The sequence below is a fragment of the Hylobates moloch genome, unplaced genomic scaffold (genome assembly GCF_009828535.3).
Source record: "Hylobates moloch isolate HMO894 unplaced genomic scaffold, HMol_V3 SCAFFOLD_21, whole genome shotgun sequence".
Lineage (NCBI taxonomy): Eukaryota > Metazoa > Chordata > Mammalia > Primates > Hylobatidae > Hylobates > Hylobates moloch.
The window spans coordinates 18,608,969-18,633,114 of NW_026652296.1; the positions used below are offsets into that span (position 1 = coordinate 18,608,969).

Here is a 24,146-nt window from a genome sequence, read left to right on the forward strand (position 1 = left end):
TCACACCTATGTTTTCTCATTTAATCCTCTCATGCCATATAGTATTGGCTCCATTTTGCTAAGGAAACCAAAGCTAAGAGAGATCAATTGACTTGCTAGGTGATGGAGCTAAGATTTGAAGCCAAATCTGATCACAGCTCCATATCTCATGTCTTATATTAGAAGTTTATCTCACTTGACATAAGTTAGCTGTGTAGGCATGAATTTTGGTTACATCCTAATAAAGCACCTTTCCACTGTCCCAGACAAGAAACACTGTATTAGGCTGCCCTGCGGAGCCCAGCATGATTCCTTGAGTCTTCGTGGCTTCATAGGGCATGGAGAGCCTTCTGAAATGAAATCCCCGCTGCTGCCTCCTCTGACTCCCCTCCCATCGCTGTTCCCCTCACGCTTTGTTTTCCCAGGACAGGAGACCCTTGCAGCCCCCCCACCATGCTTGCCTTTTTCAGGATATCTGCCTTCACTCTAGCCATTCCCTCTGATAGAAAGACTTCCTCATTGTGCACTGGCCAAACCTTACTCATTTTTAATTCCTCATTCACATGTCACTACACAAAGCCCTCTATTCCCCATCTTCTAGATTTGGAAGTTTTGCTTCTGCATACAGTCTGTCTCCACTAAATTGACAAACTCCTTAAACATGAGTATCACTTTGATACCACTTTCTTAATACCTTCAACTAGCCTGGCACATAGTAGGTATGCAGTAAACACATTCTTAATAAATGAAGGAGAGACATTGTCAAACACCATCATCTGGTGGCTAGAGATCGCTTTCATCCATAAGAACACTTAACTAGAATAAATAAGTTTGTTTCTTTTTGTTTTGTTTTTAGTCATTTTTGCTTTCCCATTTTTCAACTTCATTTTATATTTTAAAAATTCCCTTTCAACATTTTAAACCAGAATCTCTGTTTCCAGTGCTATGGGCCCCAGGGGCAGGCATAACTCAACAAATAAAGGAGATTTCTGAATCAGTAAGTCATAATGAGACCACTGAGTGAAAACACAATGTGCATTTTCACTTTTTTAAGGCCTACACCTTCTGGAACTGCTGGTAACAGAGGCTTGATGCCCTGGGCTGAGAGTCAGGTGCCAGGCTTTGTCTGAATTCCAGCCTGCTGGATGGGCTGTCCCCAGGAAGTCCTCTCCAGGGCTAGAATCCTGCAGGAACTGGGGACCAGCTGTTTGCACAGACTCCAGCTGTAGTGCCTGTGAGATGCCTGAGACTTTGGGACAGCAAGTTATGTGGGCAGAGTAGGGTTTCAGGGTCAGATAAACCTAACCGAGAAGTCCTATCTCTGCCACTCACATGACGTGTAACTTCGGAAGCTTGCTTAATCTTTCTGAGACTCAGTGTCTTCATCTGTAAAATGGGAAGACTTATAATACCATATCATTCTGGTATCCTTATAATAACCTATATGGCTATTTTGAGGCATAAATGATTGAATGAGATAATGCATGTAAAGTTTCTCTTACCTACCATGAATTCAATAAAGGTTAACTTCAAACTCCTCCCCCATGTCACATTCCACTCTCCCACCCACCCAAAGGGATTGCTTAGACCACCCACCTGCTCCCTCTAGTTGCTTCTACTGAAACTTCCCCCTGATGAGTAAGAAAAGTGGCATTTAGTATAACTCGCTGTCTAGCACAGTGCCTGCCTGCCACATGGCAGATACTCAATGAATGATTCTTAAATGAATGGATATGAGGTGTATCTTATGCCAGCCCTAGGCCTGTTTGTCCATAATAGGACCCATTCCTTACCTTCTCCCCTCTACTGTGTATTGCAGGTAACTTACCCCTGTAGGTTGCATTTTTCAGGCTTTCCTGTCAGCTATTTAGGTTTGGCCAATGACATGCACTGGGAGATTGGAGAGGAGAATGGGAGAAGCCAGGGTATTAAAACTACAGTTGCCTTCCTTAGCAGCAAGGGAAGCACCTCCTTGCCTCCAGCTCCTCCTAGAATCCTACTGTGGCTTCAGGTTCCAGCAAGTGGCCCCAGCTCCTGAGCACTGCTAACTCCACCACCTCCCTCCATCCCTTCAGCCCAAGGGCAGGCAGTGTCTCCTTGTTGCTGCTTATCTCTGAGTTTCTCCACTCTCTTCTATCTGGCTGCTCAACTCTTCTGTCACCCAGGCAACCACTTCTCAGTAGTTAATTCCCTCTGCTGGGTATATTTGAAGTGGTTTCTAACATTGTGCTTACACCCCCTTTGGAAACAGGAGCGACTGAACTCAGAGTTAAGAGAACTTCACTCCTCTGTGCTCTACCATTCACTGGCCATGTGGCCAGTCAGGCTTTCTGGAGCCTCAGTTTCCTCATTTGTAACAAGGGCTAAAAGAACCCATCCTACTTCTCTCCCACAGGGTCACTGTGAGAACCCAATGAGGTCATCCAATTATACCTTTTCCATGTATTACTGAGTACCTGCTGTATGTCAGGACCTTTTAAAGGTGCAGGGGATGGAACAGGGAATAAGGCATAATGTCCCAGTTCTCAAGGGGTTTTGGTTAGTTGCAATAAATGTGCCTTGTAAACTGCAGAATGCTGTATAATTCTAAGAGGATAAGCTGACCTGATCTCCATGATACCCAGAAAACCCTTGGGGATGTCCAGAGCTCTCCAGCACATTTCTTAGAGACCCCATTCCTGCCCTAGAGGAAGGTGAATTAGGATGCAGTGACTGCACAATGATATGTGCACAGTGACCTGGATAGCAAACCAAGGTCCCACCTCCCAACCAGACCCAACCAATGTTCTACTTGTGTGTGTCTATTAGCGTGTCAGAGCTCACTTAATTAACTGTAAAGGATTATCCTGATTCTTCTGCTGTACTAGTTTTCTTTTAATGGTTTTTATTTGGTGTTAGTTGAAGTAAGCATGCTATCAAATAAAGCCTGCAAATCTTGTTTATGTCTAGATTGTGTTTGAAAAGGTATCCTCTATAACACAATTTTTAGTTATTGATGACCTCTTTTATAATGATTTAGTCAGCCTCACTTTAATGATAGCATTGATAGCAATATATGGCTGACAATCTATCTGCAACAATACTCCAAGGGGCAAATGAAAAGCAGTTTGTGCATGTGTGGAAGATAGGTAAACTTGCTGTGGTTTTAAACAGCATGAAAATGGAGTTTATTAATCCAGATGCAACACTCTTCTGTCCTGAGCATTTTTATATTGTCTCTCACATTATCCTATGAAGCAGGTATTTCCATCCCTGTTTTAATTATTAGATCACTAAGACTTAAAGAAACATGTGACTCATCCAGTTAAGTAATGACAAAATCAGAAGGGAAGGTAGAAAAATGAGAAGTGCTTACCTCCCTGAGCCTCCACTTCCTCATCTATAAATGGGAACAGTAACTGAGGGTAGTGTTGAGAGTTAAATGAGAGTAGCACAATGCCTGACATGCAGTCATTAATAAACAGTAGCTCTAAAGGAGGACATAGCTGCCTCCTCTCCCTAAGGCCTCTTGTCAACCATCCCCTTGATTTCTGCTCTCTCTGCAGATGACCATTCCCGGGTGAGGCTGCTGGTGCTGGATGGAGACCCGCACTCTGACTACATCAATGCCAACTACATTGACGTGAGTGTCCTAATGGGGCTGGGTGCTAGGGCTGGCTTTTGCAGGCTCAAGATCTGTGGTTTACCCCAAACTCTCCTCCAGAAGGTGGCCCTTCCAGAGCAGTCTGGATTCTCCCTAATATGTGGAACTAGTGTAACCCAAGTTGACTGTCCATCTAACGCTGCATCCACTTTCAGGCTGGCTGTAGTAGCCTGGTGTATGGGGCCTCAGGACAACTGTTAGTCTTACTCATTCATCCCATTTATTCATTTGTATATATGTCTGTTGATCCATTCATTCATTCACGTAAACGTACGACCATTTATGCCACAAAAATTTTAAAGTACCTACTGTAAAATGTATACTAGATGCTATGGGAACCATAATGCTAAAAATGCCATGGTCTCTACCCTTTAAAACCTTAGCAGGGAGATAACATGCACATCAATAATTCCAGGGCAAAGTAGAAAGTGGTAAGTGTCATAAGTACAGAAAACATGCTGCAGAGATTCAGAAGTAGGGAAAAATACCACTTCTCCCATCAGGAATGTAAAATATGATGTGAACCAAAGTTTCAAGCACAGGTATGATTTAAAATCAAAGAGAGGGAAGAGGGGCCTCTGGTTAGAGAGAATAGCACAAGCCAAGATGGAGCAACTGGCAAGGAAATACATAGCAGCTCCATTTGAGGGGAGCAGAGAATATGTAACAGGAATAGTGGAAAATACCGTTGGGGCTACATCAGTGACGATTAAATGCTCAGACTTAGGAAGTGGGACTTTATCCCATAGACAAGAGGAAGCTATTAAAAAATTTTTATCAAGGAGGTGACCAGCTCAGAACTGAGCTTTGGGATGATTTATCTGCTACCAAAGATAAGATAGACCCGAGGGAAGAAATTCTGGAATTAAGACAACTACAACCAATAAGGAAAGAGGCTGCTTCAATATTCCAGAGACGACTGAGGAAGGGATTAAACTCAAACAGGAGCCAAGAAGGGTATGCATGGAAGTGAGAGAATTTGCTAAGCAAGAGCATGACTGCTGGGATCAGAAGGACAACCCAATGTGACTGATTCAAGCCATGCATCTCAGGACCTCAGCTCACAGTCCATGGGTCTTGAATAATGGCACAGAGATTCATACTGGTCCCCTAGACTCTCAAATGTATTTATAGATAGGCTATAAAGTGTGATGGTGCAGTTTGTGAATTCCCCCTTAATCTAGACTAAGCCAGGTGAGTTATTAACTCAACAAATACTTACTGAGCCTTGTATTGGTCATTTGACTGTTTGCCCTCAGATCTATTTGGTGTCCTTCCCTGTTCTGCCTTGCATTGCAGGGTGTGTGTGTGTGTGTGTGTGTGTGTGTGTGTGTGTGTGTGTATGAGACAGAGAGACAGACAGACAGACAGACAGATACTAGAGGATGATGGAAGGGCAGTGTATTCTCCATCTCACTCCCTTCCTTGGGCAGGAGCTCCAGCAGTGGCTGTACCCTGTCTGTGGCTCCATCTTTCCTCAAGCAGGCCTGCCATAGTCCAGTCTCCTGCCAGTCAGCCCGCTGGGGCTCTGGTTATTTCTGGTTATTTCTGGTTATTTCTGGACTCTGGACTCTGGTCATTTCTCCCTCTCCTGTTCTCCCACTAGTTCTAAGGATTGGTTGCAGCCTCCTGCTGTCCCTGATCTCTGGGTTGCCCCACTCTTCTCTGTTTGGCATCCTGGCTCCTCCATCACTTGTGTAACCAACTCCCTGTACTGAATTGCCTCTGTCTGAAACACATAGAGTAGTTTCTATTTCCCTAACTACACCCTAATTAACAAAGAGCCTACTACATGGCCAAGAACTGGGGCTGCAATTTCAGTGGAGTTGAAGATGAACACCGTCTCTGCCACCGTGGCCCTTCCAGGAAAGTTCACAGGAGACAGCCAGTTCTGAATAGCTTTTCTCCAGCCCAGAGCAAGGCACTCTGAGCATGCATCCGTCATGCCAGCAGGCTTTCCCTCATATATCCAGTATTCAATTCACAAACACAGAGCAGACCCTCCACTGTGTATGGGAAATACTGACTTTTAAGACCAGGTCTCTGACCTAAAAGGGACTCAAATCTGTTGAGGGAGTCAGATAAGAAAATAGACCTTCACAGAGCAGGGGCTGTGGGACCATAAAGGAAAATCAAAGCTTCAAGTTGGTGGGAAAGGGAAGTAGCCAGTGAAGGCTCCCTGGAAGAGGTGATGTCCTGTTCTGCCTTGAAAGAAGACTTAGAGCCAGCCAGGCAAGAAGGGTTTATAGTGACCTAAGAATTACTGATCACCTTTCTTGTACCAGCATCACCTTAACTAGCATCACAACTTCACAAGGTAAGTACCACTACTACCCATTTCCAGATGAGTAAGCGAGTCTCTTAAGATTATATAACTTGTCCAGGATTATACTGCTAGGAGGTAGGGGAGGAGGGAGCAGATATTTGAGTCAAGAGTACCTCTCCCACCATACCCTGCTGTCTTTAATAATCGCAGTGAGCAATGACAACACCAACTGGCTCTTAATGGGTCACTCTTGGGTCCTATGATGGGTGGCTTAAGTAAGGCAGCTTATCAAAACTTCTTAACAACCCTTCAAGGTAGGTGTTATCATTCCCATTCTCCAGATGGGGAGGGCTGAGGTTTAGAGAAATTACAAATATGTCCCAGGCCATGCAGCTGGTCAATGGCAGAACCGGGATGGGAACCAGACCTGAATAGCTCCCAGTTCAGCACTCTTTCTCCTTCCCCTCCCCACCCACTCTCAGACACTGCCTTGTAGCTAACACACAGCAGGGATCGAGTCAGCATATATTGATGCAGGTTGAATTGATTCCTTCCATTTCTCCTCGATCTTGTCTATGGCTGCGTGGATATGACCCTAAGGACCACAGCCCACACAGGGTCTGGCATGCCTGAGTTTCTGTATCTGGCATTCATCATTTGACTTGAATCCCCCAACAAAAGTCATTTTCCTAGATAGGCACTCAATCCAAAGTTGAATGAGCATCTGACTACAGTCAGGGCCAAGATACACTTTGGTATTTTATAGGCAACAAATGAAATTGCTTTAAATGCAAGCTAATCTCTACAACACCACTGCTAATTATGCCTCTGATTCATTTCCTGTTTTATCATTGCAAGGCATGTTTCAAGCCTTTAAAGACAGGAAACCAGAGCTCTAGGTTAAGAGCACTGTCCAAGGTCACACAACTGAACTTCAATTCTCTGCTCACTTAGGACACACCACGACCTCCTTCTTCTGTCTGTAAGAATAGGTTAGGCAGACAGGGCACATGGCCTCTGTTCATGCTGTCTTATTATGAGATATTGAACTCCGGGCTCAATCTCAGTGGTTAGAATCCAGGGCCAATAAAGTCATGAATCTGGTCTTTGTTGAAGGCCTGGCTGTTGAATCCAGACCTTTTTGATTACTAGCTTTATGATCTTGGGTAAATTACTTACTTACTCATTCTGATATCTATAAAATGAGATAGTGGTGCCACCCCACAATTGTGCAATTACTGATGGAAAGTATCTCTCATTATCCCAAAAGGAAACATAGGCTTCCTCAAAGTGGGTACCCAAGGAAAGTTTAATAAGGATGTGAACAGGATTAAGAGAAACCAGTAGGGTAGGGTGCAGTATCACTAGGCTAACAATAGTAGGGAGTCCTTACCAGCCCTAGACCCAGATAAGGGAAGAGAGTAGCTATGAGAGAGGGCTGCCCTCCAAGAACTGAAGCCCTTGATTGAGTGACAAGGTCAAGCAAGCCATGGTGACCTAGCAGAGAGGAACCTAGAAGAACATATGCCCCAACCTCCTCCTGGCCTCTGAGCTCCTGCTTTTGTTCCCCATTGACTAAACCCAATTTGAAGCAGAAAGAATAGGAGCCCATGGTGCAATCTATATAGAGCAGACCGTGGAAGGAAAAAGGGGAAATGGAGGGACAAAGGGAAGATAACCAACTACAAGCAACTCCTTGCACAGTTACCACTATATAGTGAAAAGTGGAGGAACTCCATTAATTGTGGAGTTAACTCCAAAAGTTGGAGTTCCTCCAACTATATACTTCAGCAAAGATAAAATTCCTGGGGCCTTTATAGGGATTCCTGGCAAAACAGTACTCCAGACAGCTAACTAGGTCCTCACTCCATCACCCTGGTCTCCAGCCCAGCCACAATCCTTCCTGGCTCTCTAAAGAACTAACTGCCCACACTAGAATCATTTCTCTACAATTGAATCTTGACGATTCATTATGATAATGAGCTGAATGGGGCCAGCCCTGTCTCTGCCTCCGGAGGCCGTGGTCTGTTACTGTCTGAACCATCTCTCTGGCAGGTTTGTTTGCACACCCGAAAATGTATTGGCCACTTAAATCTGTTATAAATTACCAGCCTGGAAATAAATATCGTATCTGGGTCCCCAGTAAGTAACAGATGCATGAGTACAGAGTGAGATAAATGCGTTTTGGATGCAAACTTCTTTCCCATTGCTCACAGATGGAGGCAGGCCCAGTGCTGGTTTGCAGTCGATCTGCGTGCTGTGTAGGTGGGACTTAAATGAACTCAAAGTTCTTTTAAGGTTAGGAAGTTTTCTGTACTCACTCTTGGCGAATCCCCAGAGGAGCCCCAATTGAGCAGTACATTTCCTTTTATCTCCTTTGCTGAGGAGTCTCGTGGTTTTCTCTTTGGGGACTGCGTGGGTTTTTGGAAGCCAAGGAGGGTCTCTTTACTCAGATGCAGCGTGGGAACAGGCACACAGCATGCGTGCATTCAGTCAATATGAATTTTTCAAGGCCGATGGCCCAGGCTGACTTCTAGGTGCTGGGGACATGGCCATGAGCAAGCCAGCCCTGGCTTCATGGAGCTCCCATTCAACTGGGGGAGCACGTAAACGAAGAAAGAATAGTATGCTATCTGATGATAGGTTATCTAGAGAAAAGTAAGCCAGAGAAAGTGGAAAGAAGCTGATGGGGTGGTCAGAGATGAACTCTCCACAGACATGATTGACAATTGAGCAGAAGCTTGGATGGAGTGAGAGAGCAAGCCACTCAGGTACCTGGGGGTAGACACAGCAGGCACGGAGAACGGCCAGTGCTAAGGCCTCTGGATGGACATGTGATCCCTATCTCTGAAGAAGAGCAAGAGCCAGTGGACGATGAAAGAATGACAGAGAAACTGGGAACATCACTGAAAGGATGAAATAGAAATGACAAGAGGTGTCAAGATGCCCAAACCAGGCTTAAGGAGCCAATCAACCACCACCTCCTCTGAGGGGCCCTCCTTGGCTGTTCAATTCCCATGAGTGCTCCACAGAGTCCCCACATCTTCCCATTAGTAGCCTTTACCCCAGTCTGTTGATGTCTACAAGTTGCTCAAAAGTGAAGTCCACATTCATCGGGTCCACTTTTGTATTTCCAGTGCCTTGTACATAGTAGTAGGTGCTTAATACCTGTTGATTGACAGTGAATAACTGTGCAAACAAATGAATTCACAAAATAGAGAATCCAAGCCATCTAACTCCACAACTAAAATGTGAATCTCTTGCTCAGAATGTTATCTCACTGAATTTCAAGCACATTAAAATCTTCCAAATCACAGCTTCCTCCAGGGTCTCTTTTTCTTCCAGCCTGAGCATTAAGAGGATGCTCCAACTTCAGCTCAAAAATATTAATGCATGTATTTCACCAACCAGACTGCTGAAAACTGCACCCAGCTCTGGGTGGCATGTCCCATGTCCCAGGAGGAGAAAGGTACAAAAAAATTTACTGCAGCACATGGAATTGTATTCACTGAGCATATACAAAGCCCTACTGGGCCACTCAGGAGGAATGAGTCAGCTCTGCATCTCAGAGGAGAGCGTATTTCAAGAGCAGCTTGGTGAGGCTGAAGCACAGGGTGCGTGGGGTTGTAGGAGTGGACAAAGAAGGACAATGGAGGTGAGGCTGGAGATGTAAATGGAGACAGATGACTAGTCCCAAGCTAAGGCATTTGGCATTACCATGCAGACAATAGGGAGTTACTGCAGGCTTATAAGCAGGGAAATAACACACTCAGTGTGCAAGAGGAAGCTCATGGGGTTAGGAAGCAGCAAGTCTACACAGTGAAACTGCAGGCAGGGAGGCCAGCTAGTGGTTGGTGCTGTGGCCTCAGCCAGGGAGGATGAGGGCTGTGGGAATGAGTGATGGGGATGGCAGAAGAGGGCAGACTTGATGAGAAACTGCATCTTTCCAGAATCTAGGGGACTATTTTCTATTCCCAAAGCTACTCAAGAAAACCCTTGGGTTTAATTCTTCCTTTTAGCCTGAGCAGCCCTGTCCACTTGACTTGGAGAAAAGGATAGGTCTTCCTACCCTTTGTGTCATAGGAAAGGGCTCAGTTATTACATTAACACAAAGAAGGTCTCATCATCCCAGTGTCCCCTGAGAGGCCTTCATACACTTTTAGTCTTGATAGGCACTCAGTAAATAAATGTTTGCCAAATAAACAATAAAATAACAATAGCAAAGACATATATGTTAAATCTTAGAATAGTGCCTGGCACATAGTAACTGTTATATATCAACTCATTTAATCTGATCAACAACACTATGATATAAATACCGTTATCCACATTAATTTTTTAATTTTATAGATTTAGGGGTTACAAGTGCAGTTTTTTTACTGTATGTATTGCACAGTAGTGAAGTATGGGCTTTTAACGTAACCATCACCTGAATAGTATACATTGCACCTATTAAATTATTTCTCATCCCTCTCACCACCCTCCTACCCTCCCACCCTTCTGAGTCACCAATGTCTACGATTCCACACTCTACATCCATATGTACAGATTATTTAGCTCCCACTGTAAGTGAAGACATGCGGTATTTGACTTTCTGTTTCTGAGAGTTTTTTGCTTAAGATAATGGCCTCCAGGTCCAGGTCCATCCATGTATCCATGTTGCTGCAAAAGTCATGATTTCATTATTTTTTATGGCTTAGTAGTATTCCATGGTGTGTGTGTGTATATATATGTGTACACATATGGAATACTATATATATAGATAGATAGATATCTCTTCATATATATATCCATATATATATCCATATATATGGAATACTATATAATATCCATATATATGGAATACTATATATAATATCCATATATATATGGAATACTATATATATATATATAATTTCTTTATTCAATCATCCATTGAGATGGACACATAGGTTGATTTCATATCTTTGCTATTGTGAATTTTAAAACTGAGGCACAATGAGACTAAGTAGCTTGCCCCAGACCACACACCCTAGAAGGGACAGAGCCAGCGTTCAAACCCAGACAGCTGAGTTCCAGAGTCCATGGTACGCATATCCACCATGCTGTGTTGCCTGCCTAGTTAGTTTGTCAACAGCTTGTTTATTGGGTATTTGCTCTGAGTCTCACATTGTGCTGAGCTCTGTGAGAAAAAAAAAAAATTTTAAGCTTAGTAGGGAGTGTTTGTCCTTAAGAAACTGACAACCTCACTAAGTACATAGGATTGCTCAAGCACAGAGTTTTAGGGGGGCTGTTGATTGCTCTGTGGTTAATCCAACAGTTCTGGTCATGACATTGTCCCTGGATTGGTGCCGACTTGCAACTCTAGAGCAGGCCCAGCAATTGGAAGGTGCCTGCAAAATCATTATCGAGCAAGTGAAACACAAAGGTGGAGAAATGTACAAGGGACTCAGAAACTTGTCTTTGAATCAGAAACTGGGTCTAGAACTTTAGAGATGCCACATCTGTGACACCATAAACCATACAGATGGCAGTTCTATTTCCTGAAGAAAGTGGCCTCAAGGCAGTTCGTCCACCTCAACAGGATGAAAAGACTGGTCAGCAACAGCTAAGACAAAGACAGGTGTTCATCAAACTTTAGGACTTATTTTCTCTGGACATGGTTAACCATAAAAGCTAAGTGGATTTCAGGACTGTCAACAATCTCTCAATTGATAGGCTCCAAAATTGGCATCTGTGTTCTTTAAAAAATTTATTCATCTATTCATTTATTCACTCATGTATTTATTTAACAAATACTAATTGCATTCAGTGTTCTGCACTAAATACAGGTCTGTCTCCAAAACTTAAACTTCTATTCAATATGACTGTAACTGGAAAGAGGACACTCCATGTATGCCATGCCCAGGCAAAAGAGGGGTCACCTTCAACCTCTTCTCCAATGATGAAGGTTATGGGGCAGCAGGGCACTCCCCAACCAGAGTACAGCAGGGCCTACTGTAGTTCTCTGAAATGTACAGAGAAATTAGAAACTGGTCTTTGAATTTGCAGGTATCTTTATGGGTCTCCCAGGTCACCCCTCCATAAGGTCTTCTCCGTACCTGGGACTTCAATTCCAAGCCCAGGAATGTTGGCATAGAGAAGCAATGTGGGATACTTCTCAATTTTCTTTTTCTAATTGTTACTAATGGAAGGAGTCAATAATTGAATTGTTTTCTTCCTTTTTCTTCTCTGGGTGTCCCATAGGGTCTTGTACAGTGTTCTTCATATAATCATGGCTCAAGAAAGACTTTTTGGTGGTTGATGCTTCCCATAAACCTGAAAACTCCTTCTCTACCTCTTTTTGGGTGCATAAGGATAAGTGATGCCCATCCAGTCTTTGCTCCCAGTACCACTGGCTCCAAGGCAAGCCTATGTAGGCACCTCACAAGTAACTATAAGAAGAGCTAGCATTTAGTGACTTACTACACACTTTATGTGCAATATCTCATTTAACCATTGCCACTTTGCTGGGAATAACTGATGCTGTTGTCATTTTGCCCATGAGAAAATCAAGACTTGGAGAGGATGTTTATTAATACTGTGCTGTTTGCAAGCTTTGACAACAGACTCTTCACAGTGCTTTTCTCCTGTTATCCAGGGATACCATCGACCTCGGCACTACATTGCGACTCAAGGTAAGTGCCCTCCCTCCACCTAGTGCCTCAGAGAGGCTTCAGGGGTCCCAAGGGAAAGGGCTCGCTTAACTGCAAGGCTTGTCCTCTCCTCCTATATCTGTTACTCCAACCCTCCTTTTTCACTAAACAGCCCTGGAGGAGAGGGATGAGTTTCCACCAGCAAAGAAGCCACGGAGGGGTAGGCTGAAGAATCTCCAGAGGTCCTTGAGATCGTTCATTTGTTTATTTGGGAAGGAAAATGGTGGCAAGTTTCACGATAGGAGAAAGGCCCATGAGTGACAGAGGAAGGAGCTGTCACTTGGTCAGGAGGGAGAGGCCCAAGCAGGTCCCATCAACACCTGTCAGGGCCGGAGCTGATGGTGCATTATCTCCACGATAGGTGCATGCCCATAACAGACATGCAGCTGGCTGCCCTAGAAAGCAACTTCGCAGTGTGTTTTCAGAAGGCTTAAAAATGATCATACCTTTCAAACCCTTCTGGAAAAAAAAATCCTGCAGATAATTATATATATGTAGACAATGACGCATATAAGAACATTCTTCACGGTGTTATCTATAATAGGAATAAAAAAGTGAAAAATCTTAAATGCCCAACAATTGGTACATTGGTTACATAAAGTGTGTTACTGCCATATTATAGAAAACTTTGCAGCTATTAAAACTATTATGCTTGGTAAGAATTTTTAAGGGCATCAGAAAATGCATCTAATAGGTCTGATGCTTATTACAGTAAATACACACATACACATATAAATATAGAAAAATGGTATTCAAACTTTTATATCAAACACATGTATTACTTTTGTAATTTTAAAAATGATGACGGCCCGGGACATTGAAAGAGTAATTTTCAAGGAAATTGCTTTGGACTGTCAGTGCCTATTTTCTGCTCCTTGTCTTTTTTTTTTTTTTTTTTTTCTTACTTTCTGTTGAGGCTCTAGAGGAATGCCTCCAGCATTTGTCAAGCTCAAAATCGGGCATCTCCTGTTTTTGTTCTCAGCATCTGGCATGCAGCAGCTCTCTCCACCCCCCACCCCAATTGCCTTCCTGTCTCTCATGGAGGTTCTGGAGCCCAATTTTTGAAAACTCCCTTAAGCCATAATACAGTCCAGATAAGGTGATAGGTGGAGTTGGTAGAAAGGGTCTGAGCAGGAGGAGGACAGAAGGGAGAGGAGAGGCTGCCAACATTTCCAATAGATGCTGGAGATTGTGAGAGCTTGGAATGAGGCTTTCCCCATCCACACCCTAATCTGTCCCCATCAGGCTCACGTGTCTCAGGCCCGTGTCTTAGATACTTGGTGTCTTAACAAGGATCACCCGGCCTCACTCCTGCTCACCAGTGTGGAGACTTGACCAACCAGAGGGACAAACCTTCTCAGCTGCTTCTTTGCACTTGCATTCTCTAACCTCACTGTCTTCTTCACTGTTGGCAGGTCCAATGCAGGAGACCGTAAAGGACTTTTGGAGAATGATCTGGCAGGAGAACTCCGCCAGCATCGTCATGGTCACAAACCTGGTGGAAGTGGGCAGGGTAAGCCTCTCCTGCACTCGCCTGGGCAGAGGATGCTGGAGATGCACTCTCGAACATCTCTTTGTTCCATGCATTCTGCTAAGTGCCTCCTAGTCAATATTTCACCCTCACAGCAACCTACAAGGGAGATGCCATCACTCCTATTCCACATTCAAGCAATGTCCTTTCCCTTCAAATCTCCTTCATCCCTTTTTCCACCCTCACTCTCCGTTGATGATGTCATCTCATATATTCTGAGGAAATTAAAACCATCAGTCGTTCACTCCCTCATTGTCACACCACAATCCTACTTGTATCTACAACCGTCCTCTTGTTCTTCTCCTCTGCTGACAGATTTGACTATAAGAAATGGCTGTTTTTGTTGACCCAAATGGTTGAATGTCAACTGTTTCTTATGGCTCAGCCTAATACAACAGAAGCCATGTCTCTGCCCTTCCAAAGGCAAGCCTAGTGCCTGGATCACAGATTCTACTCAATAAGTTTTTTCATTTTTCCCTTTCTCACTTGCAAAATAAGTCTCTTTCTCATTGCCAAATTGTTCCTCTTAGCATACAAACATGCCCTGTACCTTCCATCTTAAAAAGAAAGGAAAAGGTAAATAAAAAGTATTTTCTTGTTCCCTCTTTTCTGCCAAACTTTAAAGACTCACAGAGTGGCTGTTTCTTCACTCACGTTCTCTTCTACCCACCCCAGCGTAGCTCCTCCCTCCATCCCACCAATAGTGATATTGTCAATATCACTCGCATCCTTCATGTCAACAAATCCAGTCTCCACTTCTCTCTTCTCATCTTACTCAATCTCAGCAGCATCCAACCCTTTGCTACCCGCTCTTCTTCCCCTGACCTCTAAATCTTGATGTTCTTCAGGGCTCAGATCTTGGTCTCCTGTTCTGCTGCATCTCAACTCTCTCTGAGATGGTCCTCAACTACTCTTGGGGCTTAGAAATGGGACTGCTATTCCCAGCTTGCTTTTGCCTACTTGGTTAACTCTGGCATGTGGGTGGGCTACTGTGTTTAAAGGCAAGGTGTACAAACACTAGAATTAAAAGAGCTCTCTACACATCACATGAACTAACTAAAATGTGGGCAGGTAAGTTTTTGTTTGGGTAAGAAACAGATAATTCATAAAGATGAATTCTGGCCTCTGTGATGATGGGAAGGAGAAAATCTGGGCTTTTGTAATCCAATAAAGGGGTATGGGCATCTCAGGACCTAAGGGAATTTAGGACCAGGTGAGACTTTAATCCATGAGTCCACCCTTGTCTAGTCCATCACTCAATTTTACAGATGAGGAAACAGACGTAAAGGGGTAGAGTACCTACCCTGACGTCAGTCAGCCAAAACCTAGGCACAAAATCTGACACTGGACTCTCATTCCAGCGCTTGTGGTCACTCTACTCAGACTGTTCCCCAGGGACCCAGGCCCAGGGTGCAGCTACTGTGGACATAAAGGCCAGCCCAGGATTCAGGGATTCAGAGGCAAATTCCAGCCTGTTCTACAATATATCCCACATTGGAAACAGATTCCCTCTATGGATAGACCATAAATCTAAATTGGATTTGGGGAGGAAAGCAATCTCTTAGATAAACTCCTGCTAGTGCCAAACACTGTGCCAGGTGCTTATTGTGCATTACTGAAACTTACAACAATCATAGGAGCCCATGTTCCTAGTTATTATTCAAGTGCCCTGGGTTTGCATCCTCACCCCATCCCTTACCAACGGTTGACCTTGGGCAATTTTCTTAGATTTCCTATGCTTCCTCGTCTGCAAAATGGGGATAATAATATCTACTTCATAAAGTTGTGTTGATAAGTCATTAGAATAATACATGTAAAGTATTCGTGGAACACTTTGTGAGCCATGGTAGACAGAGTACACAGTCAGTAAATGTTAGCTATCGTTATTGATAGGAAGCCGAGGCTCAAAGAGGTTTCAGCACTTTCTCGGGCCACCCAGATACTGAGTGTTAGGACCAAGCAATGAATCCCTTTGCCCCCATGCCCTGTTGCACTATACCAGTGTTTCCCTAAGTGGGTTCCATGGGATGCTAGTCTGCAGGATGCTTAGTGAGAAGAGGGTTCCATGGTTAAATACGTTTGGGAAATGCTGCATCCTCTGTGCCCCTTTTGGAGAGTCGCAAAACACAAAACACATTAGCACTGGCATGAGAAAGAAGCTGAGTAGTCCTGTAGCAAAGCTGCCTATTTAACTGTGTAATACAGCATTTCCCAAACTCATTTGACCACAAAACCTTTTCTTGTTTGTTTTTTGTTTCTTGTTTTTTACCTAACACCTATTAGCACCCAGCGGAACACACTGTGGGAAATGCCACTCTAGGCCGTGCGGCGTCCCCCGGAATGGTAATCATGCTTTTGTTCTTTTAAGGGGAAAACCATGATCTCTTTTTCATCCATGAGTGCAACTTAAACAGTCGACTGAGGAATGGCTTGCTCGTGTCCAGGGTCAGAGAGGAACTGCGCATCTTCCCTTGGAGTCCAGCAGCTACCATCCTTTTCCCAACCAAGAGCCTTTCTCCTTCCAGACCCCCAACTGCCACCTCTTATGAAGTCCCCCTCCCAACCACTTCTGCTTCCACCTCCTATTTCCCACCTTTTATTCTCATCTTTGCTCAGCTGATAATACTCAGCTGCTCCACCCTGACAGAGCAGAAAGGGGACTTAGTCAGTCCCCAAACTGGCCACATGGCCTTGGACAAGACACCAAACCTCTGAACTTGAGTATTATTTTCATCTGTAAAGTGGGGACAATAACACCCACCTATCTCACCTTGGTCTATTTGATGACATCGTGTGATAATGCATTGGAAAATTACAAGGAGCTTTGCAAAAGAAGGTACTACAATTATTTCTAATGGCTCCAGTGCCTTTGGGAGTGAGGTTGGCCCTGTGCAGCTTGCTGATCCCTGGCCAGCTGTGAACCCCGTGGACTGAAATGCCACCAAAATCACCCTTGGGTTTATTTGGATGGGACGACCAGATGAGACAGCTGCTCACACTCAGCCATGTACTTATGCATCCTTGTCTCTGTTCTGTCTCTGTCTCTCACTTGGCCACAGGTGAAATGTGTGCGATACTGGCCAGATGACACGGAGGTCTATGGAGACATTAAAGTCACCCTGATTGAAACAGAGCCCCTGGCAGAATACGTCATACGCACCTTCACAGTCCAGAAGGTAAGCTTCCCAGAGGCTGTGGGCAGCCAGTCCACCATGAGAGCCAGCTTGTTTGTTCATCCAAAACACGTGGTGACTGAGGGTCTGCTCTATGTCCAGCCCCATGCTTGGCACCAGCAACAGATCAGCAATCAGGGCAGACATGGGTCCTGCTACCAGGGATCCCACATCTAGTAGGTGGGGCAAACTGAATTCAATAAGCAAATCAATGAAATAACAACACATTGTGATAAAAGCCACACAGTAATATGCAAAGGATGGAGATAGAAATCCACAGTAGGATGGGGTGGTAGGAGAGGGCCTCTTAGCGGAGGAGGCATTTGGGCAGAGAATGAAGGAGGAGGAACCAGTGAAGGGTAGAAAGGAAAGAAGAGCTATCCCAGGCAGAAGGAAAAAGCATGCAGTCTGGAGGGGAAAAAATGATCTCAACCTGTTCAAGGCATGTGGTCTCAACCGGGGCCATTTTGATCCCCCAAAGAATATTTGTAAATGTCTTGCAACATTTTTGGTTGACACAACTTGGGGGAGAAGGGTTAGGATGGTACTGGCACCTAGTGGGTAGAGGCCAGAGATGCTTATAAATATTCCACAATGCACAGGACAGCCCCCGACAACAAAGGATTATCCAGCCCAAGGCATCAGTAGTGTCAAGGTTGAGAAATGCTGGTCTAGACATTAAAAGGAGGCCAGGGCTGCACAAGCTTGGTGAGCAAGAATGTGATTGCAGATAAATATATTTATTACATATTATATAATCACTGCTATTCTATCATTACTATTATATCATAATGATAGCTAACACTTACTGAGCACTTACTGAACCAGGTACTTTTCTAAATGCTTTGGGTAGAGTAACTCAGTTAATCCTCCCAACAACCCTATAAGGTAAGTGCTATTATTATCCCCATTTTACATATGAAGAAACTGAGACACAGAAGGTTTAAATCAGTTGTCCAAAGTTGCCCAGCTGCAAGGTTGGTAGAACCAGGATTCACACCTTGGCTCCTGTAACACATTTCTCTTTCCATTACACCATAGGTTCCATTTCTTTAAAACCAATCACTTTAATAGACAATGTGACCACAGGCCTGAGGATGCAAAAGCACTGGGGACTTACGTGCTTTGAGAGCTGTGCCCTTGAGGCTTCGACAAGTCCTTGCAAGGGCCAAAGCAGGCTGCTCTGCAGACTAGAGCCTGGCAGGCGCACAGTACCGTTCCAGCATACAGAGTGGCCTAGGACATACTGTTTGCCCCTGGCAGCTCCCCCTCCAACCCCCAGGCTCCTAAAGTCTCAGGGTCTTTTTCATCTGAATCTGTGGTCTTGGGTGAAAAAGTCACGAAGTCTGTGAACTCCCTCCACTAAGAGGAAGGAAACCGTCAGTATTGCCTTAGGTCAGGTTTTTTAGAAGCAGAGCCTGAGGCAAGGATTCAGGAACATGAGGTATATCAAGGGAGCTCTCCCAGGAGAAATTCCAAAGAGAGAGTGGGAAGCAGGAGAGGGAAGGAAAGATACCAACCAAGGGCAGAGGCTCCAGTGAAGTCTAGCCTGGAGCTGATGCACAGGGAACCTCCAAGGATAAACTGTGCCACAGAGTTGTCCCCCTTAAGGAGAGGAAGCCAGACTTCTGTGCTCCCACATCAGTCAGTCTGCTCACCGTGGACCATCCACTGAGGGGTAACCTCCAGGGTGGGCCAGCCCCTGTCAGCTGAGGGCATGTCTCCAGAGAAGGGGACAATTGAAAGGCAGTAGCAACCAACAGTCCCTGCAGCTGAGGCCTAGGAGCACAGGCCCAAGGAAGAGGACCCAGGTGGGGTACCAGTCTCATCTGCCACATTTGTGTTGAATGCCCAAGGATGGGATGAGTGACTGGGGACATGGGCAGGGAGGCCTTGAGGAATTGCAGCTAGCAAACCATGTTGAGGCATTAAGGTCCTTTCTCGTGTTACATTTTCTTTGTCTTTTAAACAACCACGAGGGAAGATATTACTCATAGGGAGATGCCCTTAAAAGACCCCAAGGGCCTCTGAGGATTAACTGGGCTTAGCCAGCCTCTCCACAGCATGCAGGCAGGCACTCAGCAAACATCACCTGCGATTTTAGCTCAAAATCGGTTCCTGAGCTGGGAACCTGGAAATAATAAACACGGAGTGCTGTCTGCCCTTGAAGACAGCACAGTTGCATCGGGGAGAGAGGATCCTTGATAAATCATCATAGCACAGGTGGGAAGAGCTCAAAGAAAGGCTTCTTGGGACTGAATTGATTTGGAGGATGGCATGAAAAAAGTCCCAGTATTCTTGAAGCTTTCTCCTCTCTCACTTCAGCTCATCCATCACTGCCTTAATCTGGGCGTCTGATTTCTCCCTCCTAACAGGACTGTCTGCCTCTAGTCCTGCCCCTATGTTAGTTTGGGTTTCCCAGAAGCAGAGCCAGAAGCAGCAGCCATTTGGGTGCCCTAGCTGGTGTGTTGAGGGAGAGTTTGCAGGGGGAAGGCAGTGAGAGAGCCAGGACAGGGTGGGGAAAGTAGCTGAGTGAGGACGTGGCCTCAGCAGGGACTTGCTTCCACCTAACCCCATGGGAGCCCTGGAACATGAATGGTACTGCACACTTGGCCCAGCCTTGAGGCAAAGGGGCCTCAGGTACCCCCATAAGGGTAGAAAAAATTTGTTTTTCCCAGAACATTACTGGTTTTAGCACTGAAAGTCCCACGTACCAGGCAACCCCTCAGTCCTGGGCAAACTGAGCAAGTGGCAAGCCAATTGGTCACTCTCCCTCTACTCTACTATCAGTCACTGGAGGATGCTGCCCCACCCAGCCACACCCCAGGGGAGGGGGTTTCTGTTCAGCTGAGAACAGTTCTCTTCAGAAGAGGGTTACTGTGAGCTCTGTGCAGCCACGACTCAGAGCAGGTGGCAATGAGTCCACTGGCCCAGTGATGGGGATCTGAGTGGGCACCAATAGTGCCCTCTCTGCAACCCCCGATCCACCCACCTGAATCCATCCTTCATGTAGCAGGACAGAGCCTCCTAAAATGCAAGTCTAATGATGCACTTCCTCTTGTGTGGAACCATCTGTGTAATCTCCCAGTAGCTTCCCAATGCCTTTGAGATAAAGTCCAAAGGCCTTAATGTAGATTCAAGGCCTACTGGGATCCAGCTCTCATCTATTCTCCTGCACCCCCAGGCCTGTGGTCTCCCATGGCCTGCCTTCCACTTGCCTCTTGCATTGCCCTGGGTTGCTAGTGATTCTCTACACACACCATGCTAAGCCCTGTCCCCAGGCCTGTGCCCATGCTGTCCCCCTGCCTTGGATTCCCTTCCTCTTCTCCCGTCAACTGAGTAATAATACTCACACATCACTATATTAGAATGATTAAGAGTGCAGACTGTAGAGACAGACAGCCAGGGTTCACATGGTCCCTTTACAACTTACGAGTTGTACTGTGACCTTGGGTGTGTCACTTAACCTTGCTTAGCCTCAGTTTCCTGATCCATCAAATGGAGATAAAAATATAGGGATTTATATCAGGATTAAATAAGTTAGCATGTTGAAGTGTTCAGAAGAGAGACTGGCACACAGTAAATGCTTAGTTAATGTTAGCTATTATTTTCACTATTAGTTTGTTTCAAGATTCAGGTCAAGCATCACCTCCTCCAGAAAGCCTTCTGGGATTTCTCTTCTTCTCAGATCAGGTTAGCAGGCACTCCTTTATCCACTTCAATAGAATTACCCACTTGGGCATCTGCCTCCCCGACAAGTCCATGAGCTGTTCCAGGGATAGGAGCTGTGGCTTTTATTCTCACCTTCCTAGTACCTAGCACAAGGCTGGGAAGGCTGGGCACAGGTCACACTTGGTAAATGATTTTTCACTGAAGGAATGAATAATCAGACTCTTCCTATTCAGTGTTCTCTGGGTATCTGCAGGAGATTGCTAAGTAGAAAAATAGTAGGTAGCAGGAACTGTCTAAGCAAAGGCTTAGAAGTGTGACCTGGCCATGTAATGGTCAGAAAACCACTATTGGGCCCGGAGTGTGTCTCTGTGAGGGGTGGAGGGGTGTGAAAGGGGAGGGGAACCTCTCAGAGCTCTAGGCCCCACTCTGTCGCCATCAATCAGAGAAGCTCTGCCTTTGTTTTTTTGCATCTTATCTAATCAATCATTCTAAGTGAGAATCTAATTAATAAAGAAGTCTACTAAGTTATATAAACTTTGAAAGCCACACAGACTATCACAGTCAAGGCTGGAACACTACAGAATATCAGACCTCAATCACTGAAAGCCTCAGATTCCACTGGAAACAATTTGGACTTGGTCCTTAAGGCCAACATTTCTTTAAATCTGTTCTACTCAATACACCTTCTATGAAACACTTGTCAAAGACGATCCCCTAGGCAAACAAAAGAAGGTCTCCTAGGGTGCTCTGTGGCCCTCTTGGGCGTTCAGAGTGTGTATGAGCACACTCAAGACTGAGAAATCCTGCAATAAAGCCATCGGTTTCATTTTGACAATCCCACATTTCCCAAATGTAACTGATTACAGAATTGCTCTATCCAGTAACACCTATTAACACTGTGAGGGCCCTGTCCCTGCTGGAGGTTCCTCGGTGCAGCAGCTATGGCTCCACGTGTTGCTGGGCTGGGTATGTGAGGGCAGCAGCTGGAAGAACAGAGGCCCGTTCTTTCCTCAGAAAGGCTACCATGAGATCCGGGAGCTCCGCCTCTTCCACTTCACCAGCTGGCCTGACCACGGCGTTCCCTGCTACGCCACTGGCCTTCTGGGCTTCGTCCGCCAGGTCAAGTTCCTCAACCCCCCGGAAGCCGGGCCCATAGTGGTCCACTGCAGGTAAGTCAAAGGTCCTTCACCTTGGGAGGCCAAGGCGGGCAGATCATGAGGTCAGGAGTTCGAGACCAGCCTGGCCAACATGGTGAAACCTCATCTCTACTAAAGATACAAAAACTTAGCTGGGCGTGGTGGCATACATCTGTAATCCCAGCTACTTGGGAGGCTGAGGCAGAGGAATCCCTTGAACCCAGGAAGGGGAGGTTGCAGTGAGCCAAGGTCACGCCACTGCACTCCAGCCTGGGTGACTGACAGAGCAAGACTCTGTCTCAAAAAAAAAAAAAAAAAAAAAAAAAATGTCCTCCACCTACCCTAGTGTGCCTCTGCAGCTCGGCTTTCTTGGGAGGGACATGTTATCTTTTCTAGTGGCTTTACTCTTAGACACTCCTTTTCCTGTGTCCCCCCTTGCCCAATGCTTTCTGATGAGACTTGGTCGCAAGGGCATCTAACAAGAGGAATAGGAGTAGTGGCCATTGTTACTGTTGTTGCCTGAAAACAGTGAAGTCACCAGGGAGGCAGGCTGAACACCAGCAGCATCTGCCAGGTCTGTCATGTGCACTTTACCCACATTATTTACTTCTCGTCCAGGCTTGAGAGGTGGGCATTATTAACATTCCCATTTTACAGATACAAAACTCAAGTGCTGAGAAGGTAAACACAGTGGGGATAGTTCACCTGCTTTTCTCCAGACACTTGCCCTCAGCTCCTTGACATGGCAGCAGGGCGCCTTGGTGGAAGCATGCTTCTTTTCATTTCTATTATTTTCAAAATCACTTGCCAGCCTGCAGGGTCCCCCATAGAGAGAAATGGACAGCACCAGGTTTTACCTTATTATGGAGAAGAGATATTTTCAGCTCTGACCTAGACAGTCACATTGAGAATGAGTGGCACGTCTTCAAATCCTCCCAAATGGAGATGAAGTATCCTGTCAAGGGTGTCCAGAATTGGAGGAGGATGGCCTTCCTGACCTGAAGGCCTGGCATCCCCCTCCTTCCCAATGCCTCTCTCTTCCAATATGACCTTGGGGCAGCCCATCTTTTCAGACCCTGGATGCTTGAGTTATCACATCCCTGCCCTGGCAGTTTGTGTCAGTCAAGAGACCATGGAAGACTCCATAAGCTGTGGATGTCTCAGAGCCAGCCCCGTCCTCATACAGCATCCATTTATCTTCCCAGCAATCGTAGCTACACAACCCCATTTCACAGATAAGGCAAGTGAGGATGAGGAGGTAATCCTGGACTCTCTAAGTGTTTTGCATGTATTTTCTGCTTTATATCTCATAGCAATCGAAGGGCAATAGATCATTAACACCCCCCATCTCTATATCCCAAAGAGCACCCAGATCAAGGGTTAGGGAGAAAGAAAGACAATGGCAATTGTTTTTATCATCAGTCAGGCCCTCTGCCCATGATGGCTCTATGCCGGTATGTGTCTCCTTAGCAGGTCATCTTAATGCATCTGAGCAGAGTGGTACCCACTCCTGGGGCCATTCTGAAAATTATTAACAAATGGGTTGGCTAAGTATACTAAGTGCCTAAGAAAGAATGCCTGACATATAGTAAGCACTCTAATATATCATTATTCCCTGCCTCTTAATGTTTTCTCCCCCTCCCCAGATTGTTAATCCTTCAGGAAAGGAACAAGGTTTTCATATTCCCACTCCTAGTCCCAGCATCTACTGCATGTTAGATTTTCAATAAATATTTGTTGAATATAATAGCCATTATTTATTGAGAAATTACTATGTATCCAGGCACAAAGCAATTTATATGCATTATGCATTTTAATTGTAATATCATGCGATTTATACATATTGTGCTATTAATGCTGTGAGGTGGATCTGTTAATTATTATCAACATCATTTTATAGATGAGTATTGAAACCCAGAGAGGTTAAGTCATTTGCCCGAGGTCATGCAGCTAGTAAGTAATAGAGCCAGGATTTAATCCTAGGGGTCTTGTTGAATATCCTGTGTTTAATTACTATGTGATGCCGAAATAAACACAGCTTTGTCCTCACAAGGACCCTGCAGGGGAGGTAT

The 24,146-nt window shown here is 45.1% G+C and overlaps 1 protein-coding gene across 7 annotated transcripts in view; it reads left to right on the top strand.

Annotated features, from left to right (window-relative positions):
• The window catches only part of PTPRT (protein tyrosine phosphatase receptor type T), a 1,124,172-nt gene that overhangs the window by 1,064,058 nt on the left and 35,968 nt on the right, over positions 1 to 24,146 (top strand). For 4 of the 7 annotated variants that reach the window (XM_032141872.2, XM_032141870.2, XM_032141871.2 and 1 more), the window contains 5 exons: positions 3,525 to 3,601; positions 12,508 to 12,544; positions 13,978 to 14,075; positions 17,153 to 17,269; positions 21,953 to 22,107. In XM_032141872.2, coding sequence (XP_031997763.1) covers positions 3,525 to 3,601; positions 12,508 to 12,544; positions 13,978 to 14,075; positions 17,153 to 17,269; positions 21,953 to 22,107 — 484 coding nt within the window. Of the gene's footprint in view, positions 1 to 3,524; positions 3,602 to 12,507; positions 12,545 to 13,977; positions 14,076 to 16,376; positions 16,437 to 17,152; positions 17,270 to 21,952; positions 22,108 to 24,146 lie in introns of all 7 variants that reach the window. The other 3 variants (XM_058432870.1, XM_058432871.1, XM_058432872.1) reach the window with 1 other exon arrangement.